Source organism: Barbus barbus (genome assembly GCF_936440315.1).
Source record: "Barbus barbus genome assembly, chromosome: 25".
Lineage (NCBI taxonomy): Eukaryota > Metazoa > Chordata > Actinopteri > Cypriniformes > Cyprinidae > Barbus > Barbus barbus.
In genome coordinates this window covers 29,676,118-29,695,768 of record NC_136753.1, presented here as the reverse complement: position 1 = coordinate 29,695,768, position 19,651 = coordinate 29,676,118, and the positions used below count along the sequence as shown (strand labels likewise).

The following is a 19,651-nucleotide window of genomic DNA, read 5'->3' as shown; positions in this document are numbered from 1 at the left end:
ATGAACGAAAGTGCTTGAAAGGACTGACATTACATATATTTGGACCGTTAATATTTATTCTCTTGACCACTCCCTTTTAGTGCCATGTTAGGTAAAGTTATGTAAGCTTTAGACAAGAATTTGCATCATGGCTGCATTGTCCCTTATTGTTCTGTTTCTGACACAGACCCAGGAATGTGATAATTGTGTGTACCTTTAAATGTGTTTTCAAATCCACCTACCTACAAGAATCCAGGTGATACACACACATACAACAAAAGCAGCAGTATGTGAGCAAACAAAACAGTTTCAATTTCATTTATCTGTAATTTCCATCACATGGCCAGAGTTCGTCATGAACACATGATGACACGTACACAAACACACCCTTATTTTACTCCGCTTCAGTGACTTGAGTCTTATCAGCAGCAATACAGTCATAATGGTTTATCAACTATATTCAGAAACCACTGGCAGTAATTTCCATATTCAATACCTGATCATAATCTTAGACTAGAGACAGAAACGTCACAGAGTGCTTAGTTTCCCTCAGTTGCAAAAATGACAGACACCTTATTATGAATTTATGCTTTAATCTTATTTAAATGGTTTTCAGTAATCAGTTAGCAGCATATAGCTTAGACATTTCTCTTTCAGGTCACTGAAAAACAAACCCATAAATCTGAGTCAGTGACCCTTGAAATTCATCTAAACTACCAACGTGAATGAATCATATCCTATAAAGTGCAGTGAAAATGTGGATACAGTCATGTTTTTGGTTTTGTGAGATTCTGCCCTGCTAAATAACAACTAAGACCAGACTAATGGACCAGATTAAACCATTGCTGGTTACACATAAGATATGTTTTGGCAATTTCATGCTGGTTTTAGATCAACCACAGCTCTAGCTGGTCTATTAGCAACAACAAACAACCATCTTAATAATCAGCTCATGTTAGAAACATATCACTAATGCCAATCTAAAACAAGTTCATCTTGAAATTTATCACGGTTTTAAGTGGTTTTCTTCAACAGGCAGATCAACTTTGCAGCCAAAAGTATGTGGACACCTCTTTCTAATAAACGTGTCTGGCTAGTAGAATATTTACTAATCTTAATGCTGCCCCACACAATGACATAATGGAGAATTGTTTAACAGTTTTAAATGGCATGTTTCAGCATGACGCAGTCCTCAATGCAGGTGGCTGTGATTCTGCCAATTAGATTATGGTCACAGATCAGCATCAGCATCAGATTTTAGGAATAGGTAAAATGATTTGTTTAGGGTTTGGCTCAAAGCTAGAGTTGAAGCTTGAATACATTCATCAGTTTACAGTTTCTCTCTGATTTGAGCCATAATTTAAGGATTGGTTGTTCTAGGATCAACAAGAGATGTTGATTTAGGAACACCAACATAAGTCAAGGTCCATCAAGAAATGAAAGATCTTGACTGGCCTACACAAAAACCTTTTGGGATGAACTGGAATAATGACTCCCAGAAGAGCTGGAGTTGTTAGGAAGGATGAAATGCCTATTAATGCCCATGCTTCTGAAATTAAACATTCAACAAGCATATATACAGGTGCTTTGTTTGGGTGCTCACATACTTTTGTCCATGTTGTGTATGTGGGATGCTGTTATAAGCTCAGATGTTTATTGATAAAGAAAACTGATAAGGTGAGTCTGATATGACCTCTGAAGACAGTGTGGCCAGAGAATGAGATATTTTCCAAATGCAGTCGTGACTGAACGTCTCATGGCTCTTGCGTCAAAGAGTGTCCTCAGCCAGAGAGATCAGTGTGGAGTTCCTTATTCTTACGGACTTCTGCAGCATGAAGCTCCTGACAAAGAAAAGAGAGACAGCATAATAAACATCCAATAAGTAGGAACTGTTTTGTAGTAACAAGGAAGGAAAAAGAACTCATTCTCTTTTTTACTGACAGTAAAATACAGCTGTAAGCCTGATACTTTAGAGAAAAAACATGCAATAGGAACTATGGAAAGATAAAAGCCCATACTACTTCATTATGCAAACATGTCAAAATAAAAAAAGCATTCCCAGCCCATTTTATACTTTCTTGATTTTTTGGGACTTGATTTTATTCATTGCATTTTGAAAAGTGTGTTTCAAACAAAAGCCATTCCCATAGCTCAAACAGTGGAGGTTCGATTCTTAGGTAATGCATGAACTGATGAGATATATACTTCATATGCAATGCCAGTTGCTTGGGATTAAAGCATCTGCCAAATGATTCAGATCTGAAAGAGAACTTCAAAAATTTTGAGGAGGCACTTTGAATGGCATGTTGGAGTATGAGAGTCATATTCTTTATATAATAACACACACTGATTGACTGATTGATTAAAAACAACCAGACCCACTCACCTTCTCTCTCAGACGCTGTTTGAGAGCATTAAGATGAGCCATGCGGTTTTCTTGGATCAGCTCCATTTTGTGGTGGAGTTTCTCCTCGGCCATCTTGCTGTAGTTGTTGTTGACCTCCTGGGCCTTGGTGAGCACCTCCTTCTCACGCTCCCGTTTCTCCGCCAACTGCTTCAGCACCTGCTTCTCCTGAGACTACAGAAAAAAAGTCCAGAAAGGTGTGACAAATTTAATGTGACAGTGAAGAAAATTTTTCTGACATGTAAAAAGTGCAGAGAGAAGCCAGAAAGTGAGAAAAGTCATGTAAACAGCAATGGGCCTTTTCAAAGAGGACTGTGGTGCTATCATGGTATCAAATGGCAATACCATGGTAATAACTGATTACCATATTCATATGGTATCCACATGCTACATGGTAAAATCTTTTAAAAATAAAGGCTCCATAGAACCACCATTTTGGGTTCCTCAAACAACCTTTCAGTGAACATTTCCTAAAAGAACCATTTTCTCTTAGTTTGAATGACATTATCTAACACTCCACTATTATTAATCATTAAGAACCTTTAGTGCAGTGAAAAGGTTCTACACCAAATAACGGTTCATAAACCTTTTAATAAAGATGCCATGGAAGAACCATTTTTGCTTCCCCAAAGAACCTTTCTGAGGCCAGTTCTTGAAAGAACCATTTATTTTTTAGTGAGCCGAATATTTTAACATTTGAACTTTTTTTTTCCATTATAAATAGTGTTTTGTGCAATGGAAAGGCTACATGGATGATAAAGGTTATTCACAGAGCCATTGATGCCAATAAATAACCTTTATTTTTAGAGTGTTAAGATTCTCAATTATTCATGTGCTTGTACTTTTCATGAATCCATCTCAATAGATAAATGCATCCGCTAAATAATTAAATGTTATTCAAGTCAGCTGGATGTGTTGCTCAAGAAACATCCTGTTGACAAACTCTACAAGAGCAAGAAGGTCGTGTCCAAAAACAGGATGTTTATGTACAGTGCTTCACAGAAAACAACTCATTAGATGAAATACTAAAGCAGTATTTAATGGCATCATCATCTTACCTTCCGCCTCTCCTCGGCGGCCTCCAGCCTCCTCTGTAGTTCCCCTAGTGAAGGCTCCTTCTTCTGGGGCGGCAGTACCAGAGTCTGGGGTCTCTCTGGAGACGTCTCAGTCGGACTCTTCAAGATGACCTCAAATGCCTGACCGGAAGCTCGCTTATTCAGCGACTTCACCTCCATATCTGTGGAGCAATGATGATGAGGATGGATTTGTGATGCATGACCTTAAACCTAAATATTCTGGTAGTAAGGCCTTCAATCATGGGCTGTTTGGCTGTTGAAGCTCCTACCTTCAAACTGACCGAAGGTGTTGGGATGCGGCTGGGAATACAAACAGGAGCAGAGGAGAGACAACACCGACATCTCTCTCAGCTTCTCAGAGTAGGCTGCAAGAGAAAGAGAGAAATCTTGTTTGAATACAGTAAATATGACAATAAATCAGTGATGCATATGCATGTGGTGAACTAACCAGAACTTTACATGCACTGGGTAAAGTGTAGACACGTTTGGCCTACGACAAGCTATTATTTTAGACACCAGTTATTACTTGGCATACTATTTAGGACATTGTACAGTTTGGAGAGTCATAAAATTTTAGATATTTTATATTATTTGTTTATAAATGTATCTTGATTTAAGAATCTTTTAGACATTTGTACAGACAAAAAAAAAAGATGAAGAATATCACTTTTTTTTTTGCAGTGTGATCTTTTGTTTTTGTAAAATGGTTTAAAAAGTAATTGGAGATTGGTTGCAGGTTTTACTAATGCAACTTATTTTCATAAAATCTGCAGAAACCCGTAAAAAGTTTAATAGATGTTTCAAAATATCTACTAAAAAACATGATTAAAAAAAATTACATTAATAATGGGAAATGTGCTGTTATTGGTAAATTCAAGATTCAAGATTTTTATTCGTCACATACACAATTATACAGGGTATAACCAGCAGTGAAATGTAGGTCAGGGCCGCTCCAAGGACAGTGCAATTATAAAGTATACAAATATTAAGAAAAAGTAGAAAAAATAAAAAGAATAAAAAAATAAAAGATAAAAAATATAAATGTGCAGGTCAGTATGTTTGTTGACTTCAATAGTACTATAAGGAATGCAAAAGAATGTGCAAAAAGTTGTACAGGGTATGTACATAGCAGCAATATGAGGTAGAAAACAATTATGAATAGCTTATTGATATAGTGGTATTTACATGGAGTCATGTGATGTTATGACACAGAGTTAGAGTTTAGGAGCCTGATGGTCTGGGGGAAGAAGCTCCTCCTCCTCCAAACAGGAAGGGAAAGTCTGTATTACAGCAATATCTTACAGAATCAGATGTAGAGGCGTATCCCTGAACTGACCGGTATTGCTTCATGAAATTTGATAAGGGATGCATAACTGCAAGCATGTTACTGGGCTGCATTTGGCACCAAACCCCACCCTAAACCGGATTCATGCATTATTGATCCAGTTAACACAGCACAAGACATGTCAGCCAAATAATGCACTGTGTGAACTGAATCACTTAATAAAGCAACATCATACCGCTCCTCAATAGTAGACTTTGTCTACATTTCAATTTGCTCATAATATACCTGTACATACTATTGTCAATTTGTATATTGTTATTCCTTATTTACTTGTTCTATTTTTTAAATTCTTTTTATTATCTGTTATTTTTGTTCTGTCACTGTCTTTCTGTTGCACTGTGGAGCTTCTGTCACGAAAACAAATTCCTCATATGTGTAAACATACCTGGCAATAAAAGCTCATTCTGATTCTGAATAAGATGCATGAATATTTTGAAGAATCACAAATCACCAACACAAAGCAAATGCATGCATGCAGAAGGGACAGACTTAAATGTTCATGTTTATTACAGGAGCTAATGGCGTTTGTGTGCATCGGAGCATGTTTATTTATTACCCATGAGCTCAACAGAAAGGTGACTTTACAAGAAAGCTGAGACAGCAAAGATAACTCAAATCATGTTTTGTTTGCTGGACATTAGAGCAAAGCACACAATATAATGTGCACAACTTACTGCTGTTATTTATAGAAGATCTACAGCCATTTCAGATGCAAAACACAATGCAAACTAATTTCACCAATGTTGCAGAGCAGCTCTGCTCATCGGCTGCTCAAGGTTCTTTCTAAGGTCGTATCAAAGTCAATATGAGATGATCAGACTACAGTGGATGACTGCATGTGTTTGAATGCGAACCAGACAGTCACATCAACAATATTGCGCCACATTTTGCAGCACTGCTACCCTCCAAATGAACCCGTTTTTTTACAGCCCAACATCTGCAGTGTTGAGCATCATCACACTCCAATGCACAATAACAGTCTTGTTCAAACAGAAACTCCCTGTATTAAAAGGATCTATTAATTAATGACATTATTATCCCTTAGATAGCATAGAGCATGCATGCTTGACAAAGGACATGTTCACCAGTGCCAATGTCACGCTAAAAGACGTGATTCTGTGGCAGCTCATGCAATCTCATGCAATAACTCATGCTAAAATCTCCCTAGTTTCTCAGCTTCATTTCTAAAGACAGAGATTATTCAGGGTCTTACCTGAAACTGTGCTGTCCATTGTGCTGCCGGAGGAGGACGGATGGATGCTGAGTGGAGAGATGAACGGAGTGAAGTGCTGAAGGAGTGACGCACAGCCAGTGGTCTGTATTATCAGGGGGGGGGGGGGGGATGATGGATGGGAGGCAGAGGGAGGGAGGAGGAGGAGGTGAAGGTGGAGAGGACGAGAGATGAAGAAAGAAATGGCATCGCTGACAAAACCAGCAATTTTGTAGCATCATGAGATAAACTGGGAAAAAAAATACAATAATGAAGTGATATAGTGCCGTTGTCTTGGAAACAAGAGCTATTTTTACTGCTCACACAACCTTCAAAAAGAATAAGTTATGCGTATATCTGAGCATAACACTAAAAATAATCAAAACACCCATTTAGAAGTCATTTTGCCTGAGAAAAGTTCTTGCAGCATTTCTTTGCTTGCTTTGATATTTTGTTATATAATATTTTCTAATCTAATGCTTGTACATTTTGGGCTGCTGTATCTGGTAAATATTTCTAGATATTGTTGTCTATTTAAAGAGTATTGTACAACTTTGGTCCGGTCAATGAGGTTTTGAAGAAATCGATACATCATTGACAAGACAAAAGATGTATTGGTTCAGTTGTACGACATTTGATCGCTTTTTCAATCAGCTATTGATCTGAAACTGACACTTACATACATCAGACTGCTGGGAGTAATGTAATGGACCAAGACTGTAAATTAAGATGGAATAAAAGTAGAAAATTGTCACATGCAACTAAGTCCTGATATGATTTTTTGTTATTGGTGTGCAGTAACTAGTGTTCAGGGGGCCTTTTTGCATGTTGCTATGCAGTTGCTTATTAGTCCAAATTAGGCACTCTTCAGTGGAAGTCTGTGATGTTTGAAATAAAATTACAATTAATAAAAAATAAGAAAAAAAAAAACCTTCAAAGTCTGGGAGATAAATCAACATACTAAAAAAAAAAAAAAAAAAAGAAAAGGCTGGGACGTTTTTCATCTGGCAAAAACTAATCAACACAATAGAAAAATAAAATTTTAAAAACTTCAGAGTAAATCTGGAATTTGGCAAAAAAAATAAAAAATTAAATGCACATCTGATGTTTTTATCTGGCAAAAATGAATTAAAAAAATTCAAAAGAAAAAACTATTTGCAATGGGGTGAAAAAAGTTAATTCAAGATATTTGTTAAATAAGTTTGACAAATTTTGCATTTAATATTTAAAACAAGGCAAAAAATACCGCAAAACACAGTTTTTGCAGAGCAACCCAAAGTGCCAGAACTAATATTCAAATTCCATTCCAGATCCACTGATGCACTATTACGCAAGTCTTCATACACAATTCATGCCTCTGTTGAAGGTTTGCGTGCGAAGAGTGGCTCGATTGAGTCTGCTGTCCTAAAACAACTGCACAAGGGAACAGCCTGATTCAAGCTGGTTTGGATCATCTCTCTCAAACACACGTACACTCACTGAACAATAAGACTGTGTTAGAAATTAGAACAAAAAACACTAAATATGAGCAATAATACTAGTGATGTCTGCCTTAAACACCACTTATCAGCTGATTAAACATAACATCTGCGTCTCTAAACTGGGAATATTTGGTCCTAAAGTTGTGCATTCAGAGCAGAGAGAAGTGGCACATGTTCATCATTGTATTGACTATCTTTCACACACATACACGTATAATATTCTGCAGGTCAAGCGAATGGTTGAAGTGTCTGAGGTCACAGATGTGATGCTCGCTGCTGTAATAACATTCATTATATGAGCAGCGCTTATTGATTCACTGCTGCCTTCATGCAAAATGCATTCAGCTTAGGCAAAAGCAAATCAATAAAACCCTGTCCTTACAGAATAAGGCATTTCCTGGATTTGTAAGATTTGGGGAAACATCTGTCGTGCAAATTAAACCGAGACACAAGTGCTTTCTTTTACATCTCTGCTCTTTATTACAGAATTGGTGAGTGATTAGAAATTGGGTTTTGATTTGATGGGTCTTAAAAACAACACCACTTGAAATGCTGTATGAGGAATGTCTTCATTCTGTTTAGATATGATTGATTTAATCTGAAGGTGATTTTAGCAGAGAACATAAAAACTCATCAGAAAACAAAACTAGTGTCAGTTTAGCATAGACATTAATATCTACAATGTCTGCAGCGTCACAGCAAAGATATCAAACTCTGAATATCACCCAAATATAATATCATAACTTACATGTGGTATGATAACTGCATCCACTCTCTGAATTTACAGAAAACACCACACACACACACACAGAGAGAGAGAGAAGCCGCTCTATGTGATGTCTTTCTGTCTGGGTGGGCGGTGAATGTTCCGGATCACACATTTGACCATCCATTCAATGCCGTCATTCACACCCTGCCTGTAAAACACAACCGCACAGAAAACACACACCATATTTAACTTGCATTAAAAAGTTCAGAGCAATAAGCAATAAAATAAACAACAATGTTTACAAGATATACACAACCAGCCAAAAGTTTGAAAGAAGTCTCTTCTGCTCACCAATGCTGCATTTATTTGTTCAAAAACTACACTAAAAATAGTGAAATATTATTAGAATTTAAAATAGCCATTATTCATGTGACTACATGTTAAACTGTAATTTATTTCTGTGATCAAAGCTGTATTTTCAGCATCATTACTCCAGTCTTCAGTGTCACATGATCTTCAGAAATCATAATAATATACTGATTTACTGCTCAACAAACATTTCTGATTATCAATGTTGAAAACAGTTAATATTTTCATGGAAACGGTTATTCCAAACTTCTGAGCAGTAGTGTATTTTTTACAAAAAAAAAGGCAAGCATGTGAAATTGCACACGCAAACTTCTGCAATTACTTCAGAGACGTGACGTGAATTAATTGCTGAATCGGAGCTTTGAGCTTATTTGCAGAGGTAAAATTCTCAATTATGTCAGAATTAATATTACAAAGGTTTAAATCTGAAAATATTATAAAATATTTATCTTTTAACACTCATACTTAAGATGTAAAGGAACAAGTGCAAAACTGGAATTGTGGTAATGCTTTAAAATCACTGCAATATTCATGATTAATTTTACACTTCCAAAAAAAATAAAAAATAAACAAATTAAAATATATAAAAACAATCGGTAACACTTTACTTAAAGCCTTTATCCCCCAGTTTCACAGACAAGGCTTAAGACTAGTCCCAGACTACAGTGTAAGTCTGAGCTGATTCAACTGAAGGAAACTTGCTCGACTGATCTTAAAATATATCAGTGCCTTTGTTTTGTCTCAAGATGCACACCAGTAATGTTTTATTCTAATCAGAATCAGAAACTTTATTGCCATTGTCTGCAAACACAATTCACAAACTAGGAACTTGCTTCGGTGACAGAGTGCAACATAAAAACACTGAATAATAATAATAATAATTTACGAAGTAGAAATTTTCCTATTTTAAAAAGCATATAAAAAATTTAAACAATGACTTATTTAAAGTGACTAATGTTATAAAAGTGACCAACTGATGCAAATGTTATAAAATGTCCAGCTCAGTAAAGATGTTATGTAGTGTCCAGCTCAATACAATGGTTATAAAGTGTTCATGAGACCAACGGCAGAGGGGAAGAAACTGTTCTTATGGCTAGAGGTTCTGGTCCGAATGGACCGTAACCTTCTGCCAGAGGGAAGTGGCTCAAATAGTCCATGTCCAGGGTGAGAAGAGTCAGCTGCTATCCGGCCTGCTCGCCCCCGAGTCCTGGAGACGTACAGGTCCTTGAGAGATGGAAGGCTGCAGCTGATTACCTTCTCAGCAGAGCGCACAATGCGCTGCAGTCTCTGTTTGTCCCTGGCAGTGGCCCCAGCATACCACACGGTGATGGAAGAGGTGAGGATGGACTCAATGATGGCCATGTAGAACTGCACCATCATCTGGACTGGCAGCTTGGCTTTCCTCAGCTGCCGCAGGAAGTACATCCTCTGCTGGGCCTTCTTGATAAGGGAGTTGATGGTCAGCTCCCACTTGAGGTCGTGGGTGCCCAGGAAGCAGAAAGAGACCACAGTGGTGATGGGGGTGTCTGTCAGGGCAAGGGGAGGCAGGGGGGCTGTGACTTTCCTGAAGTCCACAATCATCTCCACTGTTTTTTGGGCATTAAGCTCCAGGTTGTTGCTGTTACACCAGGACACCAGCCGCTCCACCTCTCTCCTGTAGACAGACTCATCACCATCCGAGATGAGCCCGATAAGAGTGGTGTCATCCGCAAACTTAACCAACTTCACGGAGTCATGGCTGGAGGTGCAGCAGTTGGTGTACAAGGAGAAGAGCAGAGGAGAAAGTACACAGCCCTGTGGAGAACCTGTGCTGATAGTTTGAATGTCCGAGACATTCTTCCCCAGCCGCACGCACTGCCTCCGGTCCGTTAGGAAGTCAGTGATCCACCTACAGGTGGAATCAGGCACGTTGAGCTGAGCGAGCTTGTCCTGGAGCAGAACCGGAAGGATGGTATTGAATGCAGAGCTGAAGGCCAGGTTGATGGCGTCGTCTACAGACCGATTAGCTCTGTATGCAAACTGCAGAGGGTCCAGGAAGGGGAAGGTGAAAGACTTGAGGTGGGGCAAAACCAGGCGCTCAAATGACTTCATGACTACAGACGTGAGCGCCACAGGCCTGTAGTCATTTAGTCCAGTAATCCTGGGCTTCTTGGGTACGGGAACGATAGTAGACAGCTTGAAACAGGCTGGGACGTGGCATAACTCCAGGAAGGTGTTAAAGATGTCTGTGAAGACAGGAGCCAGTTCGTTAGCACAGTGTCTCAGGGTGGAAGGAGAGACACCGTCCGGGCCTGGGGCTTTTCGAGGATTTTGCATTTTAAAAGTTTTAGTCACATCCTGCATGGAGAGTGTGAGGGCAGTGGGGGAGGAGGAGGGGTCTATTAACATTCTAAGGCATGTTAATAAAAATTACTTAAATTTCCTAATTGAACAATGGCCTAATCCTGGCTTAGTCTAAGCCCTATCTGTGAAAACGGGCCTTTATATAATATGCATTATAAAAGTAGCTTTAATGCATTAATTATGTCCTGTAATGCACATTATAATGCAGTGTAATAAGCTCACGAATACACTTTTACACCTTTAGAAAGTATATAATGCATTAAAAACCACGGCAACCCTTTTATTTAAATGCTACTGTGATGCATTTAATCTTTGGCTACATGTATTAATTCAATTATATGATGCATTACAAGGTGTATTATGAATAGCTTTATAATGCATTATGCATAAAGGCTTTAAGTAGAATGCTAGCAAATATTCTATATAAATCAACTCATCAGCAATTGATCTTGAGTTTTTGTTGTTTTCTGTGCATTTCTCATAACTGCACCATCATGTTTTTGTGGAGTGCTTGAGCGCAGCAGGGTTTACCACTTCCACACAGAACACTGAATAATAAATGAGTCAAACGAGGCAGACGTACCCTGATAAAGCACTGCAGGGCTGCACCAGACAGTCTCTTTTACCAATTTTGGGAGCGCAGTCGCTGAAAGCCGTCTTAATGTCGGGCACAGACAGACAGTTCTGACAAACACAAGACAAGCAGTGCAATCATTATAACTCAATGTGGAAATGAAGGAGCACAGCACCACCTACAGACCACTGGGAGATGACAGAAGGATGTGTTTATACGGGACGGATTGAGTTTCTGAGATCTTTGAGGTGTGTTTTCTCACACAGATGGTCTGGAGTTCATACCTCAACGTCCTGTTTGTTGGCCAGCACAAGAAGAGGAACTCCTTCCAGAACTTCACTGCTGATCATCTTCTCTGTAAGATGGGAACATAAAGTCGTTTCACATTAGACACTGATTCAGGCCTGATCGACGTTCCCCCAGATCATCCGACTAGGCCTGCCACAAACCATTTTATTCGGTTTTATTCATATTATTTGTCACTTCAGGGCTTCTGAAGGTAAATTTAAGACCAAGCAAAGAAAATGTTAAGAATAACTTGAAGGAAACGTAATGCTTCAATATGTCCTTTAAATGTCTAGAGAGAACATAATTAGCAGCACTTCAGAATATGAAAATACAACTTCCAGCAGATCTCAAGAACTTTTGAATTTATTGTACAAAATACAGCTTGAATAGATCTGCTTACAAATACTGGAATATAGAAATAACTTCTACTGTTCCTTCTGACTGCACTGCAAACAAGTGATGCTCTTTCTCAGTATTTTTGTCTTGTTTTCCAGCACAAATGTCTAAAGATTCATAATTCAAGATACATCTACTTGAGAAGCAAAATGACATAAAATAAGAAAGTTTGCTTGAAATTGATCAAAATGTATTTATGAGGAGTTTAGGATTATCTGCCAATGAAGTTTCATTCCCCAATGACAGATATTTGCTTCTTTTTTTTAAAGTTTATATGTTTGTGTCCTAAAACAAGACAATATTGAGGAAGATATTCTTTTTTATTTGATTTATTTTGCAGTGCATGCAACATTCAATGCCACTCATTTATGAAGCGAAGGCTTGTGGAAGGGCAAATTAGGACTTTTTTAAACCTGCAGGAAATTTGCAGTCGTATATAATTATAAAAAAATAACAAAATAGGCCTATATGATTTACTTTAATGTGAAAATGAACATTTATAATAATTATGAATTATTTTATTTTAGATGGGTTCTAGAGCACTCATTAAAATGGTGATGGTACAGAATTGGATTGATCCCTCATTGCAGCAAAACTCACCGAAAGCGTTCTTCGACTCGCTCAGTCGCTCCTCATCGGTGGAGTCGATGACGTAGATGATACCATGAGATTCTGCATAGTACTGAAACATGATAAATAACACCTTATAAAGAGATTCAATCCAGAACGCAAAGCTTTCATGGCAAAATAAACAAGATCCCCAGATCAGAATCACATTTAGTGAACGTGTGTCACCTTATCCCATAAAGACTGTAGCTCTTCTTGTCCTCCGAGATCCCAAAACATCAGACGAGCTTTTCCCATATCAATGGTGCCGACTGAAACACAAAGATGAAACATGAGTTAAGCTCTGCTTATACTTCAGTTGATTTGATTGAGCATCCATCACTCACTGTTGAGCCCGACTGTAGTTGTGATCTTCGCAAGATTCATGCCTTTGTAGTTTCTGCTGAATCTTGTTTTTGTTTGTTCCAGAAATGTCTACAATAAAAAAAACACATCAAGTGAGAACATAAAAGCCTCACTTTAGGCATCGTCTTTAGTGTAGCATCTAGAAACAGATGTCTTAGTGTGCTTCCTAACTAGTGAGCATTTTAGCCTCACATTCTAGTGAGCAGCCTACCTAGACAGGCAGGATTATTGTGCATCATAAACCCCAAAATGTTACTAACTCAGAACAACTGTATGAACAGTTTAACTACTACTAGTATAGTAAAAGTGAAGGAGGTGTTAACTTATTAGGCATTACTAGTCTTACCGTTTTCCCCGCATTGTCCAGACCGAGGATCAGGATGCAATACTCGTCTTTTTGAAACATATATTTGTAGAGACCCGATAATAAAGTGTACATCCTCAATAACAGACTGACCAGTTCATATCACAAACACAACACTGTGTACAGTTAGCTTAGCTTAGCTTCAGCGCTCTGAACAACGTAAACAGTCATGAGCTCTTGTGGAAATTACGACATAAAACACGTTACTTTATACAAACACAACTGAGTTAAGTCTGTGAATCAGATGTAATTCACGGTTTTCCGGTTTGCTAAATCCATTTTGGCAGCGGTCAGTAATAAACACGTCCTGGGAAGTTGTTGGCAGTTTTTCTGGTGCATTGTGGGAAATGTAGTTCATCTGTTCGGCGGTTTCAAGTTTACTACACTAATTATTTTACCACAGTAAAATCTTGTATTTTTTTTAATATTGTGAATTTTACACTCTTCAGGTTTGCTTCTTTAATACAAGAAAAAAAAACATCTTCTAAAAAGTTACAGATGTGTAGTTTACTGTGTTAAAATCTATTAATGTGTGACTTTTGTTACTTTAAATAATAATTAAAAGACCCGAAACAATATTATTTATTTTAAAGATGAAAAAGTTTAGAGGAATGTCAAACACGTTGCCATGATCGTCATAAATACATTTAATGCACTTTTAATTTCCACCCATCAGATAATATATTATTAACAACAACACTTACAATATATTAGCAAAATATTAACAACGGAAGAAAAAAGAACAAAACAGCATCAACAAGTGAACTATTTATAATTTGAGAGAACATTATGTTTAATTTCATTCTTTATCATGATCATCATGATATTCACTAGCTCCAGATCTATGGGTTTTTTAGTTTTATTGATTTATGATGAGGATTATCATCATCAGATCATTCCAGCCCACCATGGAGGAAGGAAGAGGCCTACAATACCCAGAATGCACACTAATATAAACATCCACAGGAAGAGCCTGTCCATGACCATGGCCACATACTTCCACTCTTCCCTCACCTGAAATAAAACAAAGAACATTGTGGTCATTCAATTCAATTCAATTGGCAAATAAATGCCAAACATGGACATTTTTCTTATTTTATGTATATGTATATACTGTACATGTATGCATATATAAATATATAAGGTCACCATTTCATTAAATTATTTTGTCATGCAATAAAATAAAATAAAAATAAAAAAATGACAAAAACATGCATGCTTCTGATTTTAGATCAACATTTTGTAAAAAGTTATAATAATGAATATGTATGTGTGTGTCATTATTTAATTTGAATAAATTTTTGTCATGCAATAATTAAAATGCATTATTAAAAACATTATTAAAACATGTACATATTTCTTATTATAGATCAACATTTTATGTTTGTTATTTTTATTTTAATATATAATGCAAACACACACGCACGCACAGATGTAGATGTAAATAAATAAGGTCATCATTCCATTAAATTATTTTTTGTCATGCAATAATTAAAAATGTAAAAATAGACAAAAATATGGATGTTTCTTATTTTAGATCAACATTTTTTTTAAATTTACATTACAGTTTTTTTTCAGCTGCTTACACACATTTTTAAAACTTTGCCCTTTTTTTTCAAAACTTTACACACAATCCAAGAATCGCACACAAAATGCAAAATGCCTCACATCTCTTGCAAAATGAAGCATTGCGTTGAAAATATCACAAACACATCTCAAAAGCAAGCATTTGCAAACACCTTCACCATAATATTAATTCCTGATAGATTTTTTTTGTGCTACAGAATTGTGTTGTGTTTTGCAAAAAGTGTTTTATGAAATTGAAATCTGAGTCAAATGTTGAGAATTAGCGTGTTGCAGATTTTGTGTGTGTTTCTGCTGTTTGAGTGTTTATTTTGAATCAACATTTTATATTTGTTTTAATATATAGGCCTAACGTAAACACACACACACACACACGCGTCATGCAATAATTAAAAATACAATAACATGGATGTTTTTTACTGAACATCAAGTTTTATGTTTAAAACAAATTGCATAAAATTACTTATTTTTTTGCAGTTGACTTAGTCTTGCAGTTTGACAAATGAATATTAACATGAATGCCTCATATCCAAATCAAAAGTAAATATGATGTCAAGAAATATTATAAAAATAAAGGAAGTTTAAGCTACTTGAAAGAAAATATATCCCTTAAGAAGACGTACAGACGAATCAGCTTGTTCAGCGTGCAGGTGCTCAGCGATGTCCTGCACTCCCTCGACGGCCAGCCGTGTAGCATGAGATGGAGCGAACTGTGGATGTTCTCCAGCGCTGCTCACTTTGGAGGTGTTTCTGGAGGGTCTCCATTGATCTTGTTCGTGCAGAGGACAGAACTGGACGCTGCATGAGCGATAACGCATGCTGGCGCTCTCTCGCTCTCCAAGACTGATCTCCACACTGTGTGAGCGAGTCTTCGATGCAAACTTTGATGCAAACGAATGCATGAAATTACTCTTCACAGGAATGGATAAAGCTGGTTCCTTCTTCTCTTCATCATCCCAAACAGAAGCAGCGCTGCTTTTCTTCCTCTTCCGAGGATCAACAGATGTTCTTCGCAAGTTCTTCTGCAACACAGGAGGCTTCTGGATGAAGAGGAGCCTCGGCATGATGTCTAAGAAGAACGTACGCACCCATTTAGGCATCGAATGGGTTTCTGGTGACCTGTGATGCACATTCAGCACAAACACAGTGATGATGATGGATAGAGTGACGAATATCATGGTGAAGAGCAGGTATTCACCAATCAGAGGGATCACCAGTGATGTAGACGGAATGATTTCTGTAATAAGCAAGAGGAAGACGGTGAGCGACAGGAGGACAGAGATGCACATGGTCACTTTCTCTCCGCAGTCGGAAGGGAGGTAGAAGACCAGCACGGTCAGACATGAAATCAGCAGACAGGGAATGATGAGGTTGATGGTGTAGAAGAGCGGAAGTCTCCTGATGATGAAGGAGTAGGTGATGTCTGGGTAGACTTCGGAGCAGCACTCGTATTTCTTGAGGTTGTAGGTGGCCACTGCGCTGCTGATGGCCCATTCGCCGCTCTCCCAGTAATCTGTGCGGTCTGCGCTGTCGGCTGTGCGGATCAGGTCGATCTTCTCACGGTCGTATGTCCACGAGCCGAACTTCATGGTGCAGTTCTGCTGGTCGAAGGGGAAGAACGTGACGTCAATGCTGCAGGAGCTCTTGTAGATGGCCGGCGGGATCCAGGTCACTCGTCCGTCGTGGAACAGGTGAGCTTTGGTCAGGTGAGTCACGGTGAAATCACCGTCTGCGCTGCAGAAACACAGCATCAGATCTAGTTTTGCCTCCATGCACTCTTAAAAATAAAGGTGCTTCACGATGCCATAGAAGAACTTTTTTTGTCTAAATGGATCAAGAATGACCTTTCTGTTTCACTAAAGCTTCTTTGTGGTGAAAGAAGGTTCTTCAGATTATAAAAAGGTTCTTTGTGGAACCAAAAATGGTTCTTCTATGGCATCGCTGTTATGAACCTTTTAAGCACCTTTATTTTTTAAGAGTGTGGAACACAACATTTTGAAACACAAGTTTTGAAGAATCTTCACATTTTTTATATAATAAAAGTGAATGGGGGTTTGCAATGTCTTCCAAATAAATATCTTTCAGACACCTCTAAATATGGCGTCATACCCAAAGTCTACAATTCCTGAAGAGAGTAATTCCATTCATGTCCATTTTAAACTTTTAAAAGAAAATAAATGAAAAGGTAAAAAGAAAACAAAAGAAAAGAAAAATGAACTGAGATTAAAAATAAAATCAAAAATTTCAGTAAAAAACAGTGCTATTTTATTATCATCATCGATGCACATAAAGGCTTTCTGGAGAAATTAGACGTGTTGTTTCATGCAGCAATTACATTGATTACTGATGCACCTTACAGAACGCATCATTGTGAATTATACTCCCTTTTGAACTGGACATCATTGCATATAAGACGGGAAACTCACTGGTATATTTTTGCTGGGTTTATTACCTGAATATCTTCAAAAGTTGTTGAAACCTCATCTTAATACATATACAACTAGATCATCGAATTATATTTCCTTGGCTATTCCTAGAAAGAAACTACTTATGGTCGTTCCTCTTTTGAATTTGCTGCCCCAAATGATTGGAATATGCTACAAAAGTTATTGAAATTAGAGACAAATATTCCAGTATGTGCATTTAAAAAATTACTAGCGAGTGCTTTGACCTCGACCTGTACATGTTTTAACTGAGATTTGAAACTTTTAATTTTTTGTGAATAAGAACTTGTTCTTAATGAACTTGCCTGCAAATACAGGTTAAATAAATAAAAACTAAAATCGATATACTATTATAGTTTTTGTTAATATTTTGAATTAGATTTTATTTTTATGTTTTCACTTTAATAATTTAGTATTAAACGAAAATGAGAATATGTGTGTGTGTGTTTATATATCCATTATTATTATTTTTTATTTCAATACCTTTTATTTTGTTATGCTTTTGAATGGCTTTTAATGGAGGCTTTCTGGGCCCAGAGAGGAAAAAGTTTATTCAATAATAACTTGTTTTAGAAGACTTCCAACTTCCAATATGTTTTATTTTATTTCAGTTTTTTTGTATATACTTTTCCTGTGCTTTTTGGAATGTGACTGCTTTAGTCCACACTGTATGGCAAATAACTATTCTATTCTATTCTATTCTATTCTATTCTATTCTATTCTATTCTATTCATTTGTTTGTTTTCCACTGAAAAAAGAAAAGCCACATGGTTTGTAATGACATGATGGTTAGTAAATTCAAAAGACAAATGTAACTCTATTGAGGGTACATGCTGTTTTGATTCTAATAGTTATAGTAGAATTAATGTAAAGAGTTTATAACTCAGCGACATCCCAAAAACATCATGCTGAATTCCTTCACCTTCAGTTAAAACTCAAACCTCATGAATCAGAGTTTTCAGGTGCTTTTTACCAAATTTTAACATAATGAATGAATCATAAAATGTGACCATTTACACTTTTAAACACTTTTTAAGAAATGAAAGGAAAAATAAAACACCTAACCCTGAATGCACACACATGAGAGATGCTGTGGCGCCCCCTGTGGAGCTTGTTTGTCACTGCAGTCAGTCAATAAGGTGTCATTTCTTTGATCACCTACTTGTTATACAGCACTATATCAGGCTTCCAGATGAACTGTGCAGGTATCCGCATTGAGGTGATGTTCTCATAGTCTGCAGGCCTCCAGCGGAGCCGGAAATCATGCCATTCCTAACGGAGAGAAGGGCCGTGATTAAACAAGCTGTCAGGAATCAGGATGAGTCAGAGCAGGACACTGAATCGTGTTGAACAGGGAAACACTCACTTGTTTCACCCACACATTCGTGGTCATCATTTGATTTTTTTCATCCTGGTGAGGGACATAAAACAATCGTGACATTTAATGCAACCACAACCACACGTTTCATTATAACACAGCGTAAAGGTTTGGCTATTATGTTGGTGATCGATCTATGAAATATAAAAGTGTTATGCCATTACTACAGGAAGAGTTTGCAGATTGTACCACATCAATGAGCTGGGCAATGGACAGTCCAAAGCGGACGTGAACCACATCAGAGATGTTCTGGACCGGACGGACCAGTTTACTGTATCCTGTGAGCAGAAACCTCAGCAGACGGTCTTCAGCCTGAACTTCACCACAACAGACTACAGACGGACGAGAAGCAAACTAAATCAGTCTGCACATGCAGCAGATACTTAATAGCAGTTGTTTCTCCAAATCAGATATACAGTATAGAGCTCAAAAGAGGGGACCAAAGCCTGCAATCATAAATCAGAGAGATCAATATGGACTCAAACAAGCAAAAAACCCATAAATATATAAATACATACATACATGCAAAGATAGATCATCCAACCAGAACAGAGAACAGAAAGGGAGGGTAGTTCTTATTTATATTTTGTTTATTATTAGTTTATATTTGTTTTCATTTTCATTTTAGTTAACATTTTAGTAATTTTAGTGTTTTGTCATTATTATTATTTTACAGTACAATTTTATTCATTTTTATTTCAGTTTTAGTTGGTATATCAAGTTAAACTAAATCAA

At 37.3% G+C, this 19,651-nt stretch overlaps 3 protein-coding genes across 6 annotated transcripts; all 3 read right to left on the bottom strand.

Annotated features, from left to right (window-relative positions):
- Positions 1–557: 557 nt before the first annotated feature.
- LOC306845337 (stathmin-3-like) lies at positions 558–8,353 on the bottom strand. 2 transcript variants are annotated; one of them, XM_079378067.1, is made up of 6 exons: positions 8,244–8,353; positions 6,018–6,120; positions 3,729–3,824; positions 3,442–3,620; positions 2,366–2,557; positions 558–1,820 (listed from the first exon to the last, which is right to left on the bottom strand). In XM_079378067.1, the coding sequence occupies exons 2-6, from the start codon at positions 6,034–6,036 to the stop codon at positions 1,761–1,763; spliced, it is 546 nt and encodes a 181-aa protein (XP_079234193.1). In that variant the 5' UTR covers positions 6,037–6,120; positions 8,244–8,353; the 3' UTR covers positions 558–1,760. The 2 variants fall into 2 exon arrangements, with proteins under 2 accessions (XP_079234193.1, XP_079234192.1); XM_079378066.1 differs by lacking the exon at positions 8,244–8,353 and having other exon boundaries at positions 6,018–7,702.
- LOC306845336 (ADP-ribosylation factor-related protein 1) lies at positions 6,049–13,845 on the bottom strand. 3 transcript variants are annotated; one of them, XR_013781982.1, is made up of 8 exons: positions 13,493–13,798; positions 13,128–13,215; positions 12,970–13,052; positions 12,775–12,856; positions 11,775–11,845; positions 11,500–11,600; positions 8,244–8,412; positions 6,049–6,120 (listed from the first exon to the last, which is right to left on the bottom strand). XR_013781982.1 is itself a non-coding variant. In XM_079378064.1 (7 exons), the coding sequence occupies exons 1-7, from the start codon at positions 13,583–13,585 to the stop codon at positions 8,325–8,327; spliced, it is 606 nt and encodes a 201-aa protein (XP_079234190.1). In that variant the 5' UTR covers positions 13,586–13,845; the 3' UTR covers positions 7,665–8,324. The 3 variants fall into 3 exon arrangements, 2 of the variants coding, with proteins under 2 accessions (XP_079234190.1, XP_079234191.1); XM_079378064.1 differs by lacking the exon at positions 6,049–6,120 and having other exon boundaries at positions 7,665–8,412; positions 13,493–13,845; XM_079378065.1 differs by lacking the exons at positions 6,049–6,120; positions 8,244–8,412 and adding an exon at positions 9,343–10,798 and having other exon boundaries at positions 13,493–13,845.
- Positions 13,846–14,398: 553 nt separating this feature from the next.
- Positions 14,399–19,225, bottom strand: LOC306845298 (neuronal acetylcholine receptor subunit alpha-4-like; the record flags this gene model as incomplete). Its single annotated transcript, XM_079377995.1, has 5 exons — positions 19,106–19,225; positions 18,905–18,949; positions 18,701–18,810; positions 15,718–16,828; positions 14,399–14,524 (listed from the first exon to the last, which is right to left on the bottom strand). The coding sequence occupies exons 2-5, from the start codon at positions 18,932–18,934 to the stop codon at positions 14,399–14,401; spliced, it is 1,377 nt and encodes a 458-aa protein (XP_079234121.1). The 5' UTR covers positions 18,935–18,949; positions 19,106–19,225.
- Between the last annotated feature and the right edge of the window lie 426 nt (positions 19,226–19,651).

Excerpts from the sequence above, each read along its gene's own strand:
- LOC306845337 (XM_079378067.1), bottom strand. Across the intron at positions 2,558-3,441 it reads CCGCCGAGGAGAGGCGGAAG|TCTCAGGAGAAGCAGGTGCT; the intron begins GTAAGATGATGA and ends TTTTTTCTGTAG. Across the intron at positions 1,821-2,365 it reads AACAGCGTCTGAGAGAGAAG|GAGCTTCATGCTGCAGAAGT; the intron begins GTGAGTGGGTCT and ends TTTCTTTGTCAG.
- LOC306845336 (XM_079378064.1), bottom strand. The coding sequence starts at position 13,585 with ATGTACACTTTATTATCGGGTCTCTACAAATATATGTTTCAAAAAGAC. Across the intron at positions 11,846-12,774 it reads CGAGTCGAAGAACGCTTTCG|AGAAGATGATCAGCAGTGAA; the intron begins GTGAGTTTTGCT and ends CCCATCTTACAG. Across the intron at positions 8,413-11,499 it reads CCCTGCAGTGCTTTATCAGG|GCAGGGTGTGAATGACGGCA; the intron begins GTACGTCTGCCT and ends TGTGTTTTACAG.